This window comes from Hypanus sabinus, chromosome 15 (assembly GCF_030144855.1).
Source record: "Hypanus sabinus isolate sHypSab1 chromosome 15, sHypSab1.hap1, whole genome shotgun sequence".
Taxonomy (NCBI): domain Eukaryota; kingdom Metazoa; phylum Chordata; class Chondrichthyes; order Myliobatiformes; family Dasyatidae; genus Hypanus; species Hypanus sabinus.
Genome location: NC_082720.1, coordinates 88,267,957 through 88,293,359, shown reverse-complemented (window position 1 = coordinate 88,293,359; position 25,403 = coordinate 88,267,957). Strand labels below are relative to the sequence as shown.

The 25,403-nt window shown below is 46.5% G+C and overlaps 1 protein-coding gene across 1 annotated transcript in view; it reads right to left on the bottom strand.

The window, feature by feature from the left end:
- Nucleotides 1-25,403, bottom strand: part of LOC132405678 (calcium/calmodulin-dependent protein kinase type II subunit alpha) — a 332,781-nt gene that overhangs the window by 177,681 nt on the left and 129,697 nt on the right. Inside the window, exon 3 of the mRNA XM_059990685.1 lies at nt 12,437-12,496. Coding sequence (XP_059846668.1) covers nt 12,437-12,496 — 60 coding nt within the window. The remainder of the gene's footprint in view (nt 1-12,436; nt 12,497-25,403) is intronic.

Sequence of the window (25,403 nt, the reverse complement as noted above, 5' to 3'; positions counted from 1 at the left end):
AGATCTCTCTGTACATTAATGCTTCCGAGGGTACTGCCATTGACTATTGCTCACCACAGCTCCGCCGTTTACTGGTGCTCTCTCCTAATGTTCTTGGTTATTGATGCCCTGCCACATTTACTGGTGTTTAGGTCAGCAATGATGGACCTTCATCTCTGTCTGTCCTTGGGCATTTTCCCTATTGTGTCCCAAGTGTGGTTGACGGTCCTCATTTCTGCAGATATGCAAATCCCGGGAGGAGACTCAGGAATACTGTCACACTCAGATGTAGAAGGATTCTTCATCACTGTTTCCATAACAGCTTTGTTTGACCCATTTAGGTTGTTAGTCCTGAGTTGAACCCCTGAACATGGAGGACTCTCTGCAGGCTCTCTGTTTCCTCAACACTACCCACTCCTCCACCTATCTTTGTATCATCGGCAAATTTAGCCACAGATCTATTAATACTGGTCCAAATCATTGCCATACATTGCAAAAAGTAACGGTCCCAACACCAACCCCTTTGGAACTCCACTGGTAACCAGCAGCTAGCCAGAATAGGATCCCTTTATTCCCACCCTCTGTTTTCTGCCGACCAGCCAATGTTCCACCCATGCTAGTAACTTCCCCCCTGTAATACCATGGGCTCTTATCTTGCTAAGCAGCCTTGTCAAAGGCCTTCTGAAAATCCAAGTACACCACACCTACTGCATCTCCTTTGTCTACCCTGCTTGTAATTTCCTCAAAAAATTGCAGTAGGTTAGTCAGGCAGGATTTTCCTTTCAGGAAACCATGTTGGTTTTGCCCAATCTTCTTGTGTGCCTCCAGGTACTCAGTAATCTCATCCTTAACAATTGATTCCAACAACTTCCCAACCACTAAAGTCAGGCTAACAGGTCTATAGTTTCCTTTCTGCTGCCTCCCACCCTTCTTAAATAGCGGAGTAACATTTGCAATTTTCCAGTCATTTGGTACAATGCCAGAATCTATCGATTCTTGAAAGATCATCGTTAATACCTCTGCAATCTCTCCAGCTACTTCCTTCAGAACCCGAGAGTGCATTCTGTCACGTCCAGTGGATTTGTCCATCCTCAGACCATTATGCTTCCTGAGCACCTCCTCAGTTGTAATTTTCACTGCACAAACTTCACCTCCCTGACACTCTTGAATGTCCAGTATACTACAGACGTCTTCCACTGTGAACACTGATGTAAAATACACATTCAGTTCCTCTGACAAATCTGCATCTCTCATTACAATATCTCCAGCATCATTTTGTATTGGTCCCATATCTACCCTGGATTCTCTTTTACCCTTTAGATACTTAAAAAAGCTTTTAGTATCTTTTTTGATACTATTTGCCAGCTTCCTTTCATATTTCATCTTTTCCTTCCTAATGACCTTCTTAGTTTCCTGCTGCAAGTTTTTAAAAGCTTCCCAATCCTCTATCTTCCCACTGGCTTTGGCTTCCTTGTATGCCCTCTCTTTTGTTTTTCCTTTGGCTCTGATTTTACTTGTCAGCCACGGTAGTGTCCTTCTTCCCTTTGAAAATTTCTTCTTATTTGTAATATATCTGTCTTGCACTTCCCTCATTTTTCGCAGAAACTCCAACCATTGCTGCTCTGCTGTCCTTCCTGCTGGTGTCTCTTTCCAGTAAACACTGTCCAGTTCCCCTCTCATACCATTGTAATTTCCTTTATTCCACTGGAATACCGACACATTGGAATTTAATTTCTCCTTCTCAAATTTCAAAGTGAACTGGATCATATTGTCAAACACAAGGAAATCTGCAGATGCTGGAAATTCAAGCAATGTATACAAAATGCTGGTGGAACGCAGCATTTTGAGTGTGTTGGATCATATTGTGATCACTGTTCCCTAAGGGTTCCTTAAGCTTAAACTCTCTTATCACCTCTGGATCATTGCACAACACCTAATCCAGCACAGCTGATCCCCTAGTGGGCTCAACAACAAGCTGTTCTAAAAAGCCATCCCTTAGACATTCTACAAATTCTCTCTCTTGAGGTCCAGTACTGGCCTGGTTTTCCCAATTCACTTTCATGTTAAAATCCCCAACGAATATCATGACATTGCCCTTCTGACACACTGTTTCTGTCTCCTGCTGTAATTTGTAATCCACATCCCAGCGGCTGTTTGGAGGCCTGTATACACCTGCCATTAGTGTCCTTTTACCCTTCAACTTCTTAGCTCAACTTACTCTCTACACCTTCCAATGCTATGTCATGTCTTTCCAATGATTTAATGTTATTTCGTATACACAGGGCCACACCACCCCTTCTGCCTACTAACCTATCTTTCTGATATATTGTATATCCTTGAATGTTCAGCTCCCAGTGGCAGCCATCCTTTAGCTAAGTTTCAGATATGGCCATGATGTCATTCCTGCCAATCTGTAGCTGAATTTCAAGATTGTCCATTTTATTTCTCATGCTGCAAGCATTCAAATATAACACTTTCAGTCCAGTATTTGTTGCTTTCATTTTTAACTGCACCGTGCCTCTATTGCCCTGTAACTCATCCCACTGGCTGTGATTTTGCCTCATCTCCTGCCTGTCCTTTCTATCATCTCTGTTGCACGCTATCTTTGATTTATTTCTGTTTTTCCCCCTTCCTCAGCCCTATCACTCCGGTTCCCATCCCCCGCCAAATTAGTTTAAACCCTCCCTAACTCTCTATTAAACCTGCCTGCTAGGATATTGGACCCCTTTGGGTTCAGGTATAACCCGTCCTTTTTGTACAGGTTGTCCCTCCCCCAGAAGTGGCCCCAATGATCCCGGAACCCGAAGCCCTGCCCCCTACACCAGTCTCTCAGCCACACATTAATATGCCTAATCATGCTATTCTTGCACTTATTAGCACATGGCACAGGCAGCAATCCTGAGATTACTACCCTGGAGGGCAGTAATCTTTTCAGCCTCCTACCCAACTCCCTGAATTCTCTCTTCATGACATCCTCCATTTTCTACCTATGTCATCGATACCAACGTGTAATAAGACTTCTGGCTGTTCACCCTCTCCCTTCAGAATACTCTGCACCTGATCCGAGACATCCTGTACCCTGGCACCAGGGAGACAACACACCATGCAGGTATCGCTATCAGGCTGACAGAACCTCCTGTCTGTTCCCTTCACTATGGAATCCCCTATGACTACCACATTCCTTATCTTCTCTCCCTTCTGCACCACGAAACCAGGCTCAGTCAAGTCATCTCCCTCAACTGCGTCCAAAACGAGATAACGATTACTAAAGGGGATGGCCACAGGGGTGCTCTCGACCATCTGAGCTCTTCCTTTCCCTGACTGTCAACCACTTGTCTAACTCCTGCAGCCTCAGGGTGACCAATTCCCTGTAGCTCCTCTCTATCCCCCGTTCTCTCTCCCTAATAAGCTGTAGGTCATCGAGCTGCAGCTCCAGATCCCTACACAGTCTCTCAGGAGCTGCATCTCAGTGCACCTGGCGCAGATGAGGCCATCTGGGAGACTGGACGATTCCCACAGCTGACACCCAGAGCAAAATATGAAAGCAAGGAGCTAATGCTGAGCCTTTATAAGACACTAGTCAGGCCACACTTGGAGTACTGTCAACAGTTTTGGCCCCATACCTCAGAACGGATGTGCTATCACTGGAGAGAGCTCAGAGGAGGTTCACAAGGATGATTCCAGGAATGAAGGGGTTAACATGTGAGGCATGTTTGGCAGCTTTGGGCCTGTACTCGCTGGAATTTAGAAGAATGTTGGGGGGGGGGGCAGGGATCTCTTTGAAACCTACCAAATGTTGAAAGGACTACATAGCGTCTATGTACAGAGGATGTTTTGTATAGTGGGGGTATCCAGAACTAGAGGGCACAGCCTCACAGCCTTTTAGAACAGAGGTAAGGAGAATTTTTTTTAGCCAGAGAGTAGTGAATCTGTGGAATGCTCTGTCACAGACTGCAATGGAGGCCAAGTCCGTGCGTATATTTAAGGCGGAAGTTGATCGTTTCTTGGTCGGTCAGGACATTAAACAATATGACAAGAAGGCAGGTATTTGGGGTTGAGTGGGTTTCAGGATCAGCCATGATGGAATAGTGGAGCAGATTTGATGGGCTGAATGGCCTAATTCTGCTCCTGTATCTTCTGGTCTTACAGATGACGTCAGAATTGAACTCTGAACTCCAGTGCCCCGAGTTGTATAGCATTGTGCTAACTTCTCTGCCAGCATGGCGCCCTATACCTGCACTGCACCTACTCTGTAACTGTGACTCTTTATTCTGCATCCTGTTACTGTTTTCCCTTGTTCTACCTCAAAGCACAGTGTAATGATCCGATCTGAATGAACAGTAGGCAAGACAAGTTCTTCACTGTACCTCAGTACATGTGACAGTAATAAAGCAATTGCAAAAATCAGAAATGCATTTTTACTTTTTTGAGGCGATGGTGTTGAAGAGGTTGAATTGTGCACCAATAACAGACTGTGTACGTCAACAAGGTAACCTGATACCTTAATAACTTTCTCTCGATCATGGCAATTAATTTAATTGTATTTACAAGAATCAATGCACTCGGAATGCTGCGAGTTCCAGTTTCACCATGCCTGCCTGACATTGCTGCTTGTAGCATCACAGTGTCTCATAGATTTAGATAATATGCAAATAGCTGTCAGGGCCATTCGGTTTTCTGAGATCCTCCAGTGATGATAATCAGGCACCTCTGGCCTCTCTAATTGTTGAACAACTAAATTAAAAGCACCTTTCTAAAAGCATGTGGTTCAGAGTGATTCTCCAGAGTTAGACACTGAATTATTCATGAGGCAGATAGAGAGAAGGGCGACATATTATTTGGCAGAAGTGAGACATAAGGGGTTCTGCAGATGCTGGAAATCCAGAGCAACACACAAAAAGCTGGAGGAACTCAGCAGGTCAGGCACCATCTATGGAGGGGAATAAACAGTTGATATTTTGGGTTGAAATCCCCTCTTCACCTCCTTCCATGTCCACTGTTCTCTCCCATCTTGGTTGGCCGTTTGTCACTTCCCCCCCTTCACCTCCAGGCTTCTCATAAATACAAGCGATTCTGCAGATGTTGGAAATCCAGGGTAACACACACAAAATGCTGAAGGAACTCTCCAGTCTTACAAGCTGAATTGCCTGGCTGACCCAGCACGAGATGAGGAACTGCTGCGTGCTTGTTTGTACAAACACTTGGCTCCAGGTCAACGAGCCATTCACCGTCAATCTTCACGCCACTCGGGCAAATATTATTTTGTGACTGTATGTGCTATCCTAACCATATGTGCTGTGTGTGACCGTGTAGACTGTGTTGGGCACACTGTTTATTTGACTGTACTGTATACATGTGTATGGTTGAATGACAATTACTCTTGAACTTCAACTCAGCAGTTCAGGCAGCATCTACCAATGGAATAAACAGTTGATGTTTCAGGACCTCCTATCATTCCAAGTCTCCCCACCCTTACTTGCCTATCTTAATTCCCTCCCCCCCACCTATCCCCCACCAGCTCTTGCTCCACCTAATTGACATGGGCTTCCTCCTCCTTCCAAATCTCGATGAAGGGTCTCGACTCGAAATGTCCATTTTCCACTCCAGGTGCTGCCTGACCGGCTGAGTTTCTCCAGTGCTTTGTGCGTGGCTGAGGGAAGAGATGACCACCCTGAATCATCAGGAGTAGCTGGATTTGGAATTTCATGGGACCATAGTTTCACTGGCATGGCTACCTCCACATCAAATCCTGACCCAGCTCTGCTTCTCTGGGCTGAAAGCTTCATCCATACCCTTATAACCTCTGGTCACTTCTTTAGAGAGGGTACAGAGGAGATTCACCAGGATGCTGCATGGATTAGAGAACTTGCCTTATTGGGATAGGTTGAGTGAGAAAAGGGGTTCTCTTTGGAGTGAAGGAGGATGAGAGGTGACTCAATAGAGGTGTACAAGATGATGATAGGCATAGATTGAGTGGACAGCTAGTGACTTTTTCTCCAGAGTGGAAATGGCTAATACAAGAGGGCATAATCTTAAGGTGATTGGAGAAAAATATTGGGGGGGGGGGGGTCATCAGAGGCAGGCTTTTACACAGAGAGTGGTGAATACGTGGAGCACCCTGCCAGGGGTGGTGGTAGAAACAGATAAATAAGGGACATTTAAGAGACTCCTAGATAGACACAGGGATGATAGAAAATAGGAGGAGTATGTGGGAGGGAAGGGTTAGATTAATCTTGGAGTAACATTATGGGCTGAAGGGCCTGCACTGTGCTGTATTGTTCTAGGTTCTATGTCCTTTTGACACAGAAATTGCAGTGCGAGTGAACAACAAGGTAGATTGTGAAGCCAAAAGTCCATCTTATCATTCAAGAGGTCCATTCAAGACTCTTATAAGAGCAGGATAGAAGCTGTCCTTGGGCCTGGCGGGGCGTGCTTTCACTGATAACAGTGGGGTAGAAGCTGTCCTTGGGCCTGGTGGGATGTGCTTTCACTGATAACAGTGGGGTAGAAGCTGTCCTTGGGCCTGATGGGACGTGATTTCACTGATAACAGTGGGGTAGAAGCTGTCCTTGGGCCTGGTGGGACGTGTTTTCACTGATAACAGTGGGGTAGAAGCTGTCCTTGGTCCTGGTGGGACGTGCTTTCCCTGATAACAGTGGGGTAGAAGCTGTCCTTGGGCCTGTTGGGACGTGCTTTCACTGATAACAGTGGGGTAGAAGCTGTCCTTGGGCCTGGTGGGACGTGCTTTCACTGATAACAGTGGGGTAGAAGCCGTCCTTGGGCCTGGTGGGACGTGCTTTCACTGATAACAGTGGGGTAGAAGCTGTCCTTGGGCCTGGTGGGACGTGCTTTCACTGATAACAGTGGGGTAGAAGCTGTCCTTGGGCCTGGTGGGACGTGCTTTCACTGATAACAGTGGGGTAGAAGCTGTCCTTGGGCCTGGTGGGACGTGCTCTCACTGATAACAGTGGGGTAGAAGCTGTCCTTGGGCCTGGTGGGACGTGTTTTCACAGCTAACAGTGGGGTAGAAGCTGTCCTTGGGCCTGGTGGGACGTGCTTTCACAGCTAACAGTGGGGTAGAAGCTGTCCTTGGGCCTAGACGGACGTGCTCTCACTGATAACAGTGGGGTAGAAGCTGTCCTTGGGCCTGGTGGGATGTGCTTTCACTGATAACAGTGGGGTAGAAGCTGTCCTTGGGCCTGGTGGGACGTGCTTTCACTGATAACAGTGGGGTAGAAGCTGTCCTTGGGCCTGCTGGGACGTGCTTTCACTGATAACAGTGGGGTAGAAGCTGACCTTGGGCCTGGTGGGACGTGCTTTCACTGCTAACAGTGGGGTAGAAGCTGTCCTTGGGCCTAGACGGACGTGCTCTCACTGATAACACTGGGGTAGAAGCTGTCCTTGGGCCTGGTGGGACGTGCTTTCACTGATAACAGTGGGGTAGAAGCTGTCCTTGGGCCTGGTGGGACGTGCTTTCACTGATAACAGTGGGGTAGAAGCTGTCCTTGGGCCTGGTGGGACGTGCTTTCACTGGTAACAGTGGGGTAGAAGCTGTCCTTGGGCCTGGTGGGAAGTGCTCTCACTGATAACAGTGGGGTAGAAGCTGTCCTTGGGCCTGGTGGGACGTGCTTTCCCTGATAACAGTGGGGTAGAAGCTGTCCTTGGGCCTGGTGGGACATGCTCTCACTGATAACAGTGGGGTAGAAGCTGTCCTTGGGCCTGGTGGGATGTGCTTTCACTGATAACAGTGGGGTAGAAGCTGTCCTTGGGCCTGGTGGGACGAGCTTTCACTGATAACAGTGGGGTAGAAGCTGTCCTTGGGCCTGGTGGGACGTGCTTTCACTGATAACAGTGGGGTAGAAGCTGTCCTTGGGCCTGGTGGGACGTGCTTTCACTGGTAACAGTGGGGTAGAAGCTGTCCTTGGGCCTGGTGGGACGAGCTTTCACTGGTAACAGTGGGGTAGAAGCTGTCCTTGGGCCTGGTGGGACGAGCTTTCACTGATAACAATGGGGTAGAAGCTGTCCTTGGGCCTGGTGGGACGTGCTTTCAGGCTTTTGTATCTTCTGCCCGATAGGAGGGGGGGGGAAGAGAGAATGTCTGGGGTGGGTGGGGTCTTTGATTATGTTGGCTGCACGACATTGTGGGCTGAAAGGCCTGTTCTGGGCTGTACTGTTCTATGTTCTTTCCACCACCACTACTTTATCATTTCCTGTCAGAGTCAGTTCATGTACAGACACTCCCGTGCCTAGTGTCACTTTATGGACATCCAATCAATCTAGGTATATAAGCTATATTATGTATTTATACTTGTGTGTTCATCTTGCATTTTTTTCATTCTTCTGTTTATCTTATTATGTTTGTTTTATATGCGGCACCGTAACAATTACTGCAGAGTAACATTATTTCATTCTTTACATTTGTTCAGGTTCCAGTTTAATTGTCATTCAACCAAACATGAATACAGTCAAATGAAAGTGTTTGTATGGAGCCAAGGTACAAAACACAGTACCAACAGGCACAACTGGCACACAGCACACACAGTACATAAAACTGTTTTAGCAGAAAAACATACAATAACAAAATAATTCATGTATAAATAAAATGAATAATACTGCCCAAGTTCCCGAGTGTCGTGGCCTGTAAATTGATGGTGCATGGGATGTTGTCCTGAAGCCAGGTTTCTGCAAGAACAAGCCCGCAGCAGTTCCTCATTTCATGCAGTGCAGCCACAGTTGGATGCAATTCAGTTTGTCTTCCACTGAGTGAACATTGGAGGGCAGCACTGATGGCAGTGGCCAGCCCCAACACAACGGCACACACCCAACTCCAGTGCTTTCTTCCCCACCGACTGTAATAGGTCCATGCAGCTCCCTGACAATCATTCTCACTAACGAACCTGTGTACTTGTGAACTGAGAATAATATTAAATGATCTTGAACCTTCCGTGTCCTATGTTCAAGTATGCATCTGGACAGAATGCTTTGCAAGGTGATGATGCTGAGCTGTGAAGGTTGCAGACACAGGACTGCAGGAGGGAATGCTGTTTCTGATGCAGCTCCAGCTCCGATTGAACAATTATCTCATCAACTGTCACAAAGAGGGGATGCTGCACAAGGTTACAACCACAGCAGGTGACACACCCATTACTTCATGCATCAGCAGCACCATCAACGGCGGTGAGACGTTTCTAAGGCAGCGGTTCTGACTGACGGCAATCGATTAGTGACGCAGTTAGGCTCAGCCACATGTTGTCCCGTGACGTCGGACAGAAAAACAACAACAAAAAGCTGAGCCACCTCGTCTCGGGAGGGAGCTCGGCCAAGACTCACTCAGGGGTAATTCCAGAGGTCATCGGATATATGAGCAGAATTAGGCCATTCAGCCCATCAGGATTTCCCTGCCATTCCATCATGGCTGATTGATTAACCCTCTCAACCCCATTCTCCTGCCTTCTCCCCATAACCTGTGATACCCTGACTAATCAAAAACCTATCCACTTCCACTTTAAATATATCCAATGACTTGGTCTCCACCACCATCTGTGGCAATGAATTCCACAGAATCACCACCCTCTGGCTAAAGAGACTCCTCTATTCTAAAGGAATGTTTCTCTATTCTGATGCTGTGCCCTCTAGTCCAAGGCTCCTCCTCTATAAGAAACACTCTCTCCACGTCCACACTATCTGAACCTTTCGATATTCGGTAGATTCACCCTCATTCTTCTAAACTCCAGTGAGTACAGGCCTGGAGTCATCAAACTCGTCTTCTACATGAACCCGTTCATTCACATTTGGGAATAAATGGAAGGTACAGTGTGTTACCACAGGCAGTACCAAATCTCCGGAGATTGGATTTGGACAGAATGCAGAGTGTGTTACCACAGGCAGCGTCTCTCAGTGCCAAATCTCCGGAGATTGGATTTGGACAGAATGCAGGGTGTGTTACCACAGGCAGAGTTTCTCAGTGCCAAATGTCTGGAGATTGGATTTGGACAGAATGCAGGGTGTGTTACCACAAGCAGAGTCTCTCAGTGCCAAATCTCCGGAGATTGGATTTGGACAGAATGCAGAGTGTGTTACACAGGCAGAGTCTCTCAGTGCCAAATCTCCGGAGATTGGATTTGGACAGAATGCAGAGTGTGTTACACAGGCAGAGTCTCTCAGTGCCAAATCTCTGGAGATTGGATTTGGACAGAATGCAGAGTGTGTTAGCACAGGCAGAGTCTCTCAGTGCCAAATCTCCGGAGACTGGATTTGGACAGAACGCAGAGTGTGTTAGCACAGGCAGAGTCTCTCTGTGCCAAATCTCCGGAGATTGGGTACGGACAGAATGCAGAGTGTGTTACCACAGGCAGAAACTCATGGTGACAACAACCCTGCTGAACTTCACTGAATACTGTCTTTTTGCACTGCTGGTTATTATATACAGTATATATTTACATACACTAAACTTCACCCCTGAATCCCTACTTTCTAGTCGCCGATTCCTCAAAGATTCCCTTGAAAGTGGCCACACAAGTAGCTAGGATGATACGAGTGGTGTTCTTCACCTTCATCGGTCAGGGCAAGCCTCAACCACTTCCTCATTCCAAGTACAAAACAATCTCTGCATGAGAAGTTAACCCTCAGGTTCCTATGGAAACTCTCAAGGTCCCAGTACACCAAGTTCTCAAATCTACAAACAAACCATTAGTTCAACTGACAATTGATTCCACAGTTAGAGGCCTGATTGCTATTGCACGTTATCGCCACGAAGGGAGTGTCCACAAGATTTGATTCAACAGGTAGTCAAAACTGGCCAATGCATCACTGGCAACAGCCTACCCACCATCCAGGACATATATACTGAAAGGAGCTAGAAGCATCCTTAAGACCATAAGATATAGGAGCAGAATTTGGCCATGTGGCCCATCGAGTCTGTTCCAACATTTCATCATGGCTGTTCCATTTTCCCTCTCAGCCTCAATCACCTTCATTCTCCCGTATCCCTTCCTGCCCTGAGTAATCAAGAATCTATCAACCTCTGCCTTAAATATACATAAAGACTTGGCCTCCACAGCTGCCTGTGGCAGTGGATTCTACAGATTCATTACTCCCTAGTTAAAGAAATTCCTCATCTCCATTCTTATCCTGAGGCTGTGTCCTCTGTCTTACACTCTCCCACTTGCAAGTTAACCTTTGTCTATCCTATTACTTCTTCAAAGAATTCCAACAGATTTGTCAGGCAAGATTTTGCCTTGAGGAAACCATATGCTGACTATGGCTTACTTTATCCTGGGCTTCTAAATCCCCTGAAACCACGTCCTTAACAATCAATTCCAACATCTTCTCAACCACTGAGGTCAGATAATTTCCTTTCTTCTGCCTCTCTCCCTTCTTGAAGAGTGGAATGACATTTACAATTTCCCAGTCTTCCAAAATCATTGCAGAATCTATTGGCTCCACAATCTCTTGAGCCACCTCTTTCAGAACCCTGAGCTGTACAGCATCTGGCCCAGGTGACTTGTCTACCTTCAGACCTTTCAGTTTCCCAAGAGCCCTCTCTCTAGTAACTTCACACACCACATGACTCCTGACACCTGGAGCTTCCACCAGACTGCTAGGGGTTTCCACAGTGAAGACTGATGCAAAATACTTATTCAGTAAAAGGGCCAGTAACATCATGAAGGATTCCACCCAGCCTGCTCATGAACTGTTTGCCCCATTTCCATCAGGGAGGAGGCTACGTAGCTCCCACCTCAGGACCATCAAGAAAACCAGTTCCTTTCCCCAAGCAGTGAGGCTGATTAACACCCCCACCCACTAACCCACCCCTCCACACCTCCAACCACCACTACTTTATCATTTCCTGTCAGTCACCTTATGTACAGACACTCCTGTGTTAGCATCACTTTATGAACATACAATTAATCTGTGTATACAAGCTATTATTATTTGTATTTATTGCGTTTTTATTATTATGCTTGTTGTTTTATTGTGTTTATTATTGTTTTTTAAAAAGTTAATTGAAAAAGAAATTTAGGAGGGGGGATCTCATTGAACCTACCAAATATTGAAAGGCCTAGATACAACAGATGCAGAGAAGATGTTTCTTGTAGTGGGGGAATATAAGACCGGAGGGCACAGCCTCAGAATAGAGGGATGTCCATTTTGAACAGAGATGAGGAGGAAATTCTTTAGCCAGATGGTGGCGAATCTGTGGAATTTGTTGCCATAGATGGCTGTGGAGGTCAAGTCATTGGGTCTATTTAAAGTGGTGGTTGATAGGTTTTCTGATTAGTAAGGGAGTCAAAGGTTACGGGAATCAGAATGGAGTTGAGATGGAAAATAAATCAGCGATATTGTATTGTGAAGCAGATGCAATGGGTCAAATTGCTTAATTGTGATCTTAGTTGTATGGTCTCATGAAATGACAGCATGAACTCTATGGCTTACTCTACCATAAGCTTTCACCTACCGATATTAGGGTGCTTGAGGGAACGGCATATCCGAGCTTCTCTCTCCAGCTTCTGGTGATCTGCAAAAGAAAGGGAGGCGTGATTAACACAACACTGTACCTTGGACTGTCAGCATCTTACAAATCTCTACAGACGTAGTGTAGAGAACACTCCAGTTGGTTCCATCACCCCCGGTACACAGCCTCCAATGTACAGGGTCATAGGAAGCTGCCCAGGTCATGGACTCAGCCAGCTGCATCACAGCACAACCCTCCCCGTGAGGGAGGACATCTATAAAAGGCGATGCCTTGAGAAAGCAAAACCCATCACTGCGGACCCTCACCATCGGGGTCCTGCCCTCTCTTCATTACTACCATCACGGAGGAGCTACAGGAGCCTGAAGACACACACTCAATGATTCCAGAACAGTTTCTTCCCCTCCGCCATCCGATTTCTGAATGGACAATGAACCCATCAACTCTTATTCCTTTTACTTTGGACTATTTATTTAATTTAGTAAATTACAGTAATTTTATGCGCTTGCTGTAAAACAGCAAATTTCACAACTTATAAGTCAGTAATAATAAATCTGTTGCTGATTTTGTTCTGCACCCATTATTTCACTTACTAGAACTAAGAACATTACCACACAGTGCAGGCGATTGGCAACCGATGTTGTATCGATCTCATTTATCTATCTATCTATTTACTTATCGAGATACATCGTGGAATAAGCCCTTCTGCCCGGCAACCCCTGAGTTAAACCCAGCCTAATCACCAGACAATTTACAATGACCAACTAACCTACTGACCATAACTTCCTTGGACTGTGAGAGGAAACCGGAGCTCCCGGAGGAAGCCCGGTTATGGGAAGAAGTTACAACCTCCTTACAGGCAGGGGCAGGAATTGAACCCAGATTGCCTGTACTGTCAAGACTTGTGCTAACCAATATGCTATCACTTTTAACCTGCTCCAAGAACCATCTAGGCGGCCAGCGGTGTAGTGGTACCTGTACTGGACTTCGAGGGGAACAGTCCCAGGTTTGAATCTGGCCTGCACCTTACACGTTTTCCATCTGTGCTGGGTTGAGCGTTGAGCTAGAAACTCAGCCTCAGGCAAAAATGCTAAAGAAACTGCAAAGCTGCCGCTTGATGCGCCAAATGGCAGAATGAAACAACAACATGAACAATAGAACCTTTCTCTCCTACATAACCCTCCATTTTTCTCTCGTCTATGTGCCTACCTAACGTCCCTAACGTATCTGCCTCTATCACCACCCCTGTCAGTGGATTCCACACACCAACCACTCTGTGAAAAAATCTGCCTCTGACTCCTCCTTTTATACTTCCCTCCAATCACACTAAAATTATGCCTCCTCATGGTAGCCACTTCTACCTGGGAAAAGTCTCTGGCTGTCCACTTGATCTGTACCTCTTGTCATCTTGTACACCTCTATCAAGTCACCTCTCATCCTCCTTCACTCCAAAGAGAAAAGCCCCAGCTCACTCATGAGAGATTATTGCTGTAGTTGTTAGCACCATGTACACTGTTTGCTCTGTGAGTGAGGAATTTAATTCAATTGCACCCAGTTGTGTACGAAAATAAATATCTGAATCTGAAAGGAGTCTGTGGACTCCGATTATCCCATGGATTATCTCAAAGTTCAAATTCTCTGATAAATGCCGAATAAAGTCTCAGCATCTGTGTTCCCTCTCTAACTCTCTTCTCCAGTCAGACACAATGCCTTTCACCCCTTTCTCTGTAACTCCCGAATTCGAGCCTGAATCCAGGTGTTCCCGGACAGTCTTGGGTTTGGACGGCTGCAAATGTGGCTGGGTTGGTTTTGCTGCTCTTGTGTTGCTACCTGTTAGAACACAGAACGGTACAGCGCAGGGCAGGCCCTTTAGCCCACACTGCTGTGCTGAACCATTAAATTAATAACCAAATGGCCAACTACATAAACAACGTCCATATTCTTCCATTTCCCTCATATCCATCTGCCTATCTAAACATCTCCTAAAAGTCCCAAATGTATCTGTCTCTACCACCGCCCCAAACAGCACATTCTAGGAACCACCACTCTCTGTGTTAAAAAAAACCTCACATCTGCTTTGAAATTACCCCTTCTCACCTTCAATGCATGCCTTCTGGTATTAGACATTTCAATCCTGGGGAAAAGATACTGCCTGTCTACTCTATCTACGCCTCTCATAATCTAGTAAACCTCTATCAGATCTCCCCTCAGCCTCTGCCGCTCCAGAGAAAACAACCCAAGTTTGTCCAGCCTCTCATGCCCTTTAACCCAGGCAGCATCCTGGTGAACATCTTCTGCAGCCTCTCCACAGCCTCAACATCCTTCCGATGGTGGGGAGACTAGATCTGTATACAGTACTCCAGATGCAGCCCAACTACAGACAGACAGACAGACAGACAGACTTTATTGATCCCGAGGGAAATTGGGTTTCGTTACAGTCACACCAACCAAGAATAGTGAAGAAATATAGCAATATAAAACCATAAATAATTAAATAATACGTTAATCATGCCCAGTGGAAATAAGTCCAGGACCAGCCTATTGGTTCAGGGTGTCTGATACTCCGAGGGAGGAGTTGTAAAGTTTGATGGCCACAGGTAGGAATGACTTCCTGTGACGCTCAGTGTTACATCTCGGTGGAATGAGTCTCTGGCTGAATGTACTCCTGTGCCTAATCAGTACATTATGGAGTGGATGGGAGACATTGTCCAAGATGGCATGCAACTTGGACAGCATCCTCTTTTCAGACACCACCGTCAGAGAGTCCAGTTCCGCCCCCACAACATCATTGGCCTTACGAATGAGTTTGTTGATTCTGTTGGTGTCTGCTACCCTCAGCCTGCTGCCCCAGCACACAACAGCAAACATGATAGCACTGGCCACCACAGCCTCGTAGAACATCCTCAGCATCGTCCGGCAGATGTTAAAGGACCTCAGTCTCCTCAGGAAATAGCATTTTATAAAGCTGGAACATATAGTAGCTTCCTGACTTTTGAATTCAGTGCCTTGACTAATAGAGGCAAACATGCCATATGCCTACCTAACCACCCTATCAAACTGTGTAGCTATGAACTTGGGCTCCAAGATCCCTCAGCTCATCAACACTGTTAAGGGTCTTGCCCTCGATAGTGTACCGTCTCTTTACATCATTGTGTTCTGTATCCTCATGTCCTGTGTTGTTCCGCTGAACATTGTGGACATGTGGTGTTGGCACCTTAATGTGTGGTCACACTTCGGTCGTGTTCATTGTTGACACAAATGATGTACGTCTGATAAACAACCTTAAATCATGAATCCTGAACTGCGAATAATTCCCTTAATCTCACTATCTTTCCCTATCTATCTCTCAAAACATGGGATGTGAGCACATCTACATGGAGCGATGCCACAAAAAAGCAGCATCTGTCACCAAGGAGCCCAGTCTAGACCACCTCTCTCCTCACCGCTGCCATCAGGAAGGAGGGACAGGAGCCTTAGGTCCCACAGTTATTACCCCTCAATCGTCAGATTCCTGAACTAGTGGCGATAACTTCACTTGCCCCAACACCGCACCGATTCCACAACCTACGGACTCTACAACTTAATGTTCTCGGTTGTAATGTGAGTATTATTAAAACTAAGTTAATATTAATCGGGAAGCTGTTGGTAGCAAGAGGTGGGTTCCAGGGTTGGTGGGGTCTTTACTTCCGCTCTTTTTACTCCCAGTATGCATTGTATATAATTCCTCCACCCAGGCCGCACGAGGAACCTGGAAGCCTCTGTGTTGTAAATATCATTTGCCGTCCCAGATAAAGATGCTCTTTTGGCCATCAAGTTGCCGAGTGGTCTTTTTGTAAAGTGAAAGTGACCACATATTTTTGGCGATGAGGTAAACTGGTTTTGCGGATGGGTCGACCCCGTTTTCGATCAGGAGCTGTGAGTGGGTGAGGAGCCTTGTGTTTGGATGGCTGTGTTCAGAATGGTTGGTGTGTTCGATGAGCAAATCGAGGAGTGTCCGGAGTACGAGGACAGGTTGGGCCACTTTTTCTGTGCTAATGGAATTACTGAGGAGGCTAAGAAGCACTCTATTCTCCTCTGTGTGTGTGGGGCAAAGACGTACAAGCTGATACGGAACTTAGCTATGCCACGGAAACCGGGTGAAATTCCATACGACGAGCTGGTTAAGCTCGTGGGGAACCACCACAATCCGAAGCCTTGGGTGATAGTTCAATGGTTCAAGTTTCACAGCCATGTCCAGAAGCCAGGTCAGTCTGTGGGTGATTTTGTGGCCAAGCTTCGGCAGCTATCGGAGTATTGCGATTTCGGAGCCGTGTTGGACGACATGCTCCGTGATAGATTAGTATGCGGCATTAATAATGACACCACACAACACCGATTGTCTTTCAACACTGTTGACTTTCAAGAAAGCCCTAGAGATTGCCCAAGGCATGGAGTTGGCTGCTGATAATACCAAGGATACACAGAAAGGATATGGGGGGTCGCAGTCGGCGGCAGTGCTCCAAGTCAGGAGGGAGACTGGTAAACAGGAAAAGCGGGTGGAATGTTTTCAGTGTGGAGGAACGCACTATGCAAACGTTTGTAAATTCAAAGATACTCTCTGCCATGCTCGTAGCAAGAAGGGACATTTAGTTAAAAAGTGCAGGAGCATAAAGGGTGAGTTTAAGCCTGGGCAGGGGAAAGCTCAGCAGACTCAGGCAGCCTCACACCACTGAGGAGAGGCAGACGAGGAGGCAGTGTGTGCCTACATCATGTTTGAGGTGGAAACAGATGAGGGACCACCTGAACCATATTATGCCACAGTCACTGTCAAGGGAAAGGACATTAAGTTCGAGATTGATTCAGGGACCACTGCATCGGTCATTAGTGAAGAGACCTACAGGAGGACATGGGGATCCAACCTGCCTCCAGACCATCTTAGCTCCAACTCAGGACCGATACGGGGCAGCCCATACCTCATTTAGGGGTGTTATATGTGGATATTTTGGCTGGGGGCCAGAAGGCTGAAGCCAGGCTGGTGATAGCTAAGGGCAGTGGGCCCAGTCTTCTGGGCCGCGTTCAGCTTTGCAAAACCTGGCTCAACTGGCGTGAATTTAAATATGCAGACATGACGGAAGAGCGTGAGGTGCAGTGAGCCGATGAAGTCACCGATGGCAATGTGAGTGACAGACAGTCCGGACACATTTGAGAGTGAGCTCACAGCGCAGCTTGTGGCTATTCAGCCTATTACAGGAGCAATTGAAGTTACCCCCTGGGCACTGAAAGCCAGCACGCCACTTCTAGTACGGCGAAGCAGTGCCCCAGCTCTTGTACCACCTGCCCCGTTACAGCAAGGTGCTTCTCAGCCTGATGATCCCGCCAACAGGAACCTGCATGTGAAGCCAATCGTAACAGTAGCAAACGGGGCACCCGCAAACGATGTAAGAACACAGCCTCCAGGACCACCAGACAAGCATTCAGAAAGCACTCTAAGTGATTTGACAAAGAAAGTAGAATTTTCTGGAGGCGGTGGCCCCCTGGGAATCCATGTGGTGCCTTTTAACTCTACACTGAGTGGAAGATTCCTTGGCCTGAGAATTCGTGGTATTCAAGAAAAGAGAACCTGCTCCAGGAGAATGAATGTAACATCAAAATCAATGACTGTGATTTAACAGACAAGACCTTTGTTCAAGCACAAGAGGTTTTCCAAAACGCGTTGTGATTTCCTGCTGTTGAACTCCGGATAGTTCCAAGTTATAACAAGGAACTCTATGAAAAAATTGCAATTGGGTCTATTCTGAGCCATGGTCGTGACGATGGTTCAAGAACCAAAGTTCCTTCTTCAGTGCGTTCCAAGCTAGGTGGCAAACCTGTAGATGCCGTTTATCCCAATAATGTTGAGAATAGCTTGCCACCGATTTCAAAGAAGCTCAGAAGTCCAAAATAGTTAAGGAGCAATGACCGCTTAATGCATACCAGGAATGTACTGTGACTTTGCGAGAGGGAGAGTCACTGGCAGAGGGGGCAGAGTCCCCTGAAGAGGATGGACATTCTCACACAGACCCCTCTAGTGTCCCCAACACCAGATCCACCCAAAACACCCTCACCAGCGGTGCCTGCTGGGTCACCGGGGGTAGTGCGTAGATGGCAGTGCCCTCGCAAACCCCCTGACAGACTGAATCTTTGATTGGATAGTTTCTTCTGTTGTTAGATTGAATGTTGAATTTGCCATTTTTTTTGGTATTTTTGTATTGGTTACCTGTTGCTGATACCAGTGTCTTTATTTCCCAGTTCTTCTATATTTGGGGAATGTGGGGTTTTAAAGGGGGAGAAGTGTTGTAATGTGAGTATTATTAAAAGTAAGTTAATATTAATCGGGAAGCTGTTGGTAGCAAGAGGTGGGTTCCAGGGTTGGCGGGGTCTTTACTTCCGCTCTTTTTACTCCCAGTGTACATTGTATATAGTCCCTCCACCCAGGCCGCACGAGGAACCTGGAAGCCTCTGTGTTGTAAATATCATTTTCCGTCCCAGATAAAGATGCTCTTTTGGCCATCAAGTTGTCGAGTGGTCTTTTTGTAAAGTGAAAGTTACCACACTGAGTATTGTTATCTATCTATCTATCTATATATATCTCTCTCTATCTGTCCGTCTATCTCTGGATCTCACTATCTGTCTATCCATCTCTATCTGTCTACTTTAGTTGGCAATTTGTCTTTTGCGCATTGGTTGCTTGTCAGGCTTTGTCTGTATGTATAACTCTGGTCAGACCCCACTTGGAGTACTGTGTCCAGTTCTGGTCACCTCACTATAGGAAGGATGTGGAAGCATTGGAAAGGGTACAGAGGAGATTTACCAGGATGCTGCCTGGATTAGAGAGGGTGCAGAGGAGATTTACCAGGATGCTGCCTGGATTAGAGAGGGTGCAGAGGAGATTCACCAGGATGCTGCCTGGATTAGAGAGGGTGCAGAGGAGATTCAACAGGATGCTGCCTGGATTAGAGAGGGTGCAGAGGAGATTTACCAGGATGCTGCCTGGATTAGAGAGGGTGCAGAGGAGATTCACCAGGATGCTGCCTGGATTAGAGAGGGTGCAGAGGAGATTTACCAGGATGCTGCCTGGATTAGAGAGGGTGCAGAGGAGATTCACCAGGATGCTGCCTGGATTAGAGAGGGTGCAGAGGAGATTCAACAGGATGCTGCCTGGATTAGAGAGGGTGCAGAGGAGATTTACCAGGATGCTGCCTGGATTAGAGAGGGTGCAGAGGAGATTCACCAGGATGCTGCCTGGATTAGAGAGGGTGCAGAGGAGATTTACCAGGATGCTGCCTGGATTAGAGAGGGTGCAGAGGAGATCTACCAGGATGCTGCCTGGATTAGAGAGGGTGCTGAGGAGATTTTCCAGGATGCTGCCTGGTTTAGAGAGTATGTATTATGATCAGAGATTAAGGGAGCTAGGGCTTTACTCTTAGGAGAGAAGGACGATGAGAGGAGACATGATAGAGGTATACAAGATATTAAGAGGAATAGACAGAGTGGACAGCCAGCGCCTCTTCCCCAGGGTACCACTGCTCAGTACAAGAGGACATGGCTTTAAGGTAAGGGGAGGGAAGTTCAAGGGGGATATTAGAGGAAGGTTTTTCAGTCAGAGAGTGGTTGGTGCGTGGAATGCACTGCCTGAGTCAGTGGTGGAGGCAGATACACTAATGAAGTTTAACAGACTACTAGACAGGTATATGGAGGAATTTAAGGTTGGGGGGGGGGCGCAGGGTTTAAGGGCCGGCACAACATTGTGGGCCGAAGGGCCTGTACTGAGCTGTATTGTTCTATGTTCTATGTATTTTTTCATCGATTCTATTGTATTTCTCTGTCTTGAGAATGCCTACAAGAAAATGATTGTCAGGGTAGTAATGGTAACATAGTTTGGCACGGACTAGAAGGGCCGAGATGGCCTGTTTCCGTGCTGTAATTGTTATATGATTATATAAGTACATTACTGTAATAAATTTGAACAGTATGCACACTAACAGGACCTTCAGTTCACTATTTCTGGACCAAACACGGTGCTAAATACCACAAAATCACTTCTGCCTGTACAGTAACATAAATCCAGCCATTAGTTAGAGCATCAAGCCCCCCAGTACCCAATCATGAGAGTCTGGAAATTGTCCAGGCCCTGTAGGGATGTTTAACACTGGATCCCAATGCTGTCATTCACTCCTCTTGATTTCAATGGGTTGTGATGGAACATACCATTTACCCAGAAAAGATTGCTTCAAAATGAATAGCAGCAGCAGTCCTGTGTCATTACTGTCATTCTCATCCTTACAGCAGGGCTGGAGTGGGAGGCAGCTCACACACACACACTCACACACTCTCTCTCTCACTCACACACACACTCACTCACACACACACACACACTCACACACTCTCTCTCTCACTCACACACACACTCACACACACTCTCTCTCTCACTCACACACACACTCACACACACACTCACACACACACTCACTCACACACACACACACACTCACACACACACACTCTCTCTCTCACACACACACACACTCACACACTCTCTCTCTCACTCACACACACACTCACTCACACACACACACACACTCACACACTCTCTCTCTCACTCACACACACACTCACACACTCTCTCTCTCACTCACACACACACTCACTCACACACACACACTCACACACACACTCTCACTCACACACACACTCACACACTCTCTCTCTCACTCACACACACACTCACACACACACACTCACACACACACTCTCACTCACACACACACTCACACACTCTCTCTCTCACTCACACACACACTCACACACACACACTCACACACACACACTCACACACACACTCTCACTCACACACACACTCACACACTCTCTCTCTCACTCACACACACACTCACACACACACACTCACACACACACTCTCTCTCTCACACACACACACACTCACACACACTCTCTCTCACTCACACACACTCACACACTCATACACACACGCTCACTCACACACACTCTCTCACTCACACACACACACACACTCACACACTCATACACACACGCTCACACTCACACACACACTCACACACTCTCTCTCTCACTCACACACATACACTCACACACTCATACACACACGCTCACACTCACACACACACACTCTCTCACTCACACACACACACTCTCTCGCACACTCACACTCTCTCTCGCACACTCACACACACACACTCACACACACACTCTCTCTCTCACTCACACACACACTCACACACATACACACACGCTCACACTCACACACACACTCACACACTCTCTCTCACTCACACACACACACTCTCTCGCACACTCACACTCTCTCTCGCACACTCACACACACACACTCACACACCTTGCAATGGGCACCCAGGCACCTGCACAGCTGCAGTCAGTGTGATGCGAGCCCTCTGGAGTGGCGCGGTGGCCGGTAGTGCAGCGGGGAGCATAACCATTTACAACGCCAGCTGCAAGATTGGTCCTGTTGCTATCTGTAAGGAGTTAGTAAGTTCTCCTCGTGTCTGCACAGATTTGCTCCGGTGTAGAGATCAAGAGAGGTGTGATAAGGTTTAGATTTAGTTGTCACAGCTTCATCGGAACTTACAGTGAAATGCATTGTAAAGAACAAACCCAAATCAACAAGGATTGCTCTGGGGGCAGCCATGCTTCCAGCAGCAGCTCACCAATCCGTAGGTCTTTAAAATGTGGCAGGAAACCAGAGCACCCAGAGGAAACCCAGGTGGTCACGGAGAACGAACCCCAGTCAGTGGTTGCTGTATAGTGACTGCACTGACCACTACCCAGGTGGTCACGGAGAACGAACCCCAGTCAGTGGTTGCTGTATAGTGACTGCACTGACCACGACCCAGGTGGTCACGGAGAACGAACCCCAGTCAGTGGTTCCTGTATAGTGACTGCACTGACCACTACCCAGGTGGTCACGGAGAACGAACCCCAGTCAGTGGTTGCTGTATAGTGACTGCACTGACCACTACCCAGGTGGTCACGGAGAACGAACCCCAGTCAGTGGTTGCTGTATAGTGACTGCACTGACCACTATGCCAGAGTGCCAGTTTGCTTCCTTCCGCATTCCACATAAACACGGGTTAGGGTTGGTGGGTTGTGGGCATGCTGTGTTGGCACTGGAAGGATGGAGACACTTGTGGGCTGCCCCCAGCACCTCCTCGGACTGCATCGGGTGTGGATGCAAACGATGTATTTCACTGTATGCTTCGATGATTCGATGTACATGTGATATATAAAGATAATCTTTAAAAATTGTTGGTGTAGATGGGTGGTGTGGACATGTTAGACCTTTAACTGTGATTCCCTGAACTATCCACAGTCATCAACAGACACCCCGTTCGCACTGGCACTCCCCCTCCCCGCCTCCCCTCTCTCACACCCCTCGGTGATCAGGTTTAGCAGCTCACAGAAAAACAAAAACATGGGGTCATCGGTGAAAAGTGGGACCTTATCGATGGTCCAGCCCGAGCTTAAGGATTTATCTATGATGTTTCATCAGAGCTGAGTAAAGAAGTATCTCACTCGCTCGCTAAACAAAGAGGGTGTAATATTTTCTGTCCCAACCGTGATGTGTGTGTGTAAAATCCCACCCCCTCGCTCTCTCTCCCTGCCAGGGTTTAACTCACCAATACCATACTGTACACCACATTAACCCTCGAATACCACACTGTAAACCACTTTAACCCTCCGATACCATACAGTACACCACATTAACCCTCGAATACCACACTGTAAACCACATTAACTCTCCGATACCATACTGTACACCACATTAACCCTCGAATACCACACTGTAAACCACATTAACTCTCCGAAACCATACTGTACACCACATTAACCCTCTGATACTATACTGTACACCACATTAACTCTCGAATATCACACTGTAAACCACTTTAACCCTCTGATACCACACTATACACCACATTAACCCTCGAATATCACACTGTAAACCACTTTAACCCTCCACAAGTAATGTGTAAACCACAAGTTTGAGTAGAAATAGCAGGAGCTCTGATGGAGATCTTTAAGATGTCATTAGAAACGGGGATTGAGCCGGAGGATTGGCGTATTGCTCATGTGGTTCCATTGTTTAAAAAGGGTTCTAGAAGGAAGCCTAGCAATTATAGACCTGTCAGTTTGACATCAGTGGTGGGTAAATTAATGGAAAGTATTCTTAGAGATAGTATTAATAATTATCTGAATAGCCAGGATCTGATTAGGAGTAGCCAGCATGGATTTGTGCGTGGAAGGTCATGTTTGACAAACCTTATTGAATTTTTTGAAGAAGTTACGAGGAATGTTGACGAGGGTAAGGCAGTGGATGTAGTCTATATGGACTTCAGCAAAGCCTTTGACAAAGTTCCACATGGAAGGTTAGTTAAGAAGGTTCAGTCGTTAGGTATTAATGCTGGAGTAATAAAATGGATTCAACAGTGGCTAGATGGGAGATGCCAGAGAGTAGTGGTGGATAATTGTTTATCGGGATGGAGGCCGGTGACTAGCGGGGTGCCTCAGGGATCTGTTTTGGGCCCAATGTTGTTTGTAATATACATAAATGATCTGGATGATGGGGTGGTAAATTGGATTAGTAAGTATGCCGATGATACTAAGGTAGGAGGTGTTGTGGATAATGAGGTGGGTTTTCAAAGCTTGCAGGGAGATTTATGCCGGTTAGAAGAATGGGCTGAACGTTGGCAGATGGAGTTTAATGCTGAGAAGTGTGAGGTTCTACATTTTGGCAGGAATAATCCAAATAGAACATACAGGGTAAATGGTAGGGCATTGAGGAATGCAGAGGAACAGAGAGATCTAGGAATAACAGTGCATAGTTCCCTGAAGGTGGAGTCTCATGTAGATAGGGTGGTGAAGAAGGCTTTTGGAACGCTGGCCTTTATAAATCAAAGCATTAAGTACAGAAGTTGGAATGTAATGTTAAAATTGTACAAGGCATTGGTAAGGCCAAATTTGGACTATTGTGTGCAGTTCTGGTCACCGAATTATAGGAAAGATATCAATAAATTAGAGAGAGTGCAGAGACGATTTACTAGGATGTTACCTGGGTTTCAGCACTTAAGTTACAGAGAAAGGTTGAACAAGTTAGGTCTATTCATTGGAGCGTAGAAGGTTGAGGGGGGATTTGATCGAGGTATTTAAAATTTTGAGAGGGATAGATAGAGTTGATGTGAATAGGCTGTTTCCATTGAGAGTAGGGGAGATTCAAACGAGAGGACATGATTTGAGAGTTAGGGGGCAAAAGTTTAAGGGAAACACGAGGGGGTATTTCTTTACTCAGAGAGTGATAGCTGTGTGGAATGAGCTTCCTGTAGAAGTAGTAGAGGCCAGTTCAGTTGTGTCATTTAAGGTAAAATTGGATAGGTATATGGACAGGAAAGGAGTGGAGGGTTATGGGCTGAGTGCGGGTAGGTGGGACTAGGTGAGATTAAGAGTTCGGCACGGACTAGGAGGGCCGAGATGGCCTGTTTCCGTGCTGTGATTGTTATATGGTAATATGGTTATATTAACCCTCCGATACTATACTGTATACCACATTAACACTCAAATATCACACTGTAAACACTTTAACCCTCTGATACCACACTGTAAACCAAATTAACCCTCCGATACTATTCTGTACACCACATTAACCCTCGAATATCACATTGTACACCACATTAACCCTCGAATATCACACTGTAAACCACTTTAACCCACCGATACCACACTGTACACATTAACCCTCGAATATCACACTGTAAACCACTTTAACCCTCCGATACCACACTGTAAACCATATTAACCCTCCAATATCACACTGTACACCACGTTAACCCTCCGATACTACACTGTACACCACATTAACCCTCGAATATCACACTGTAAACCA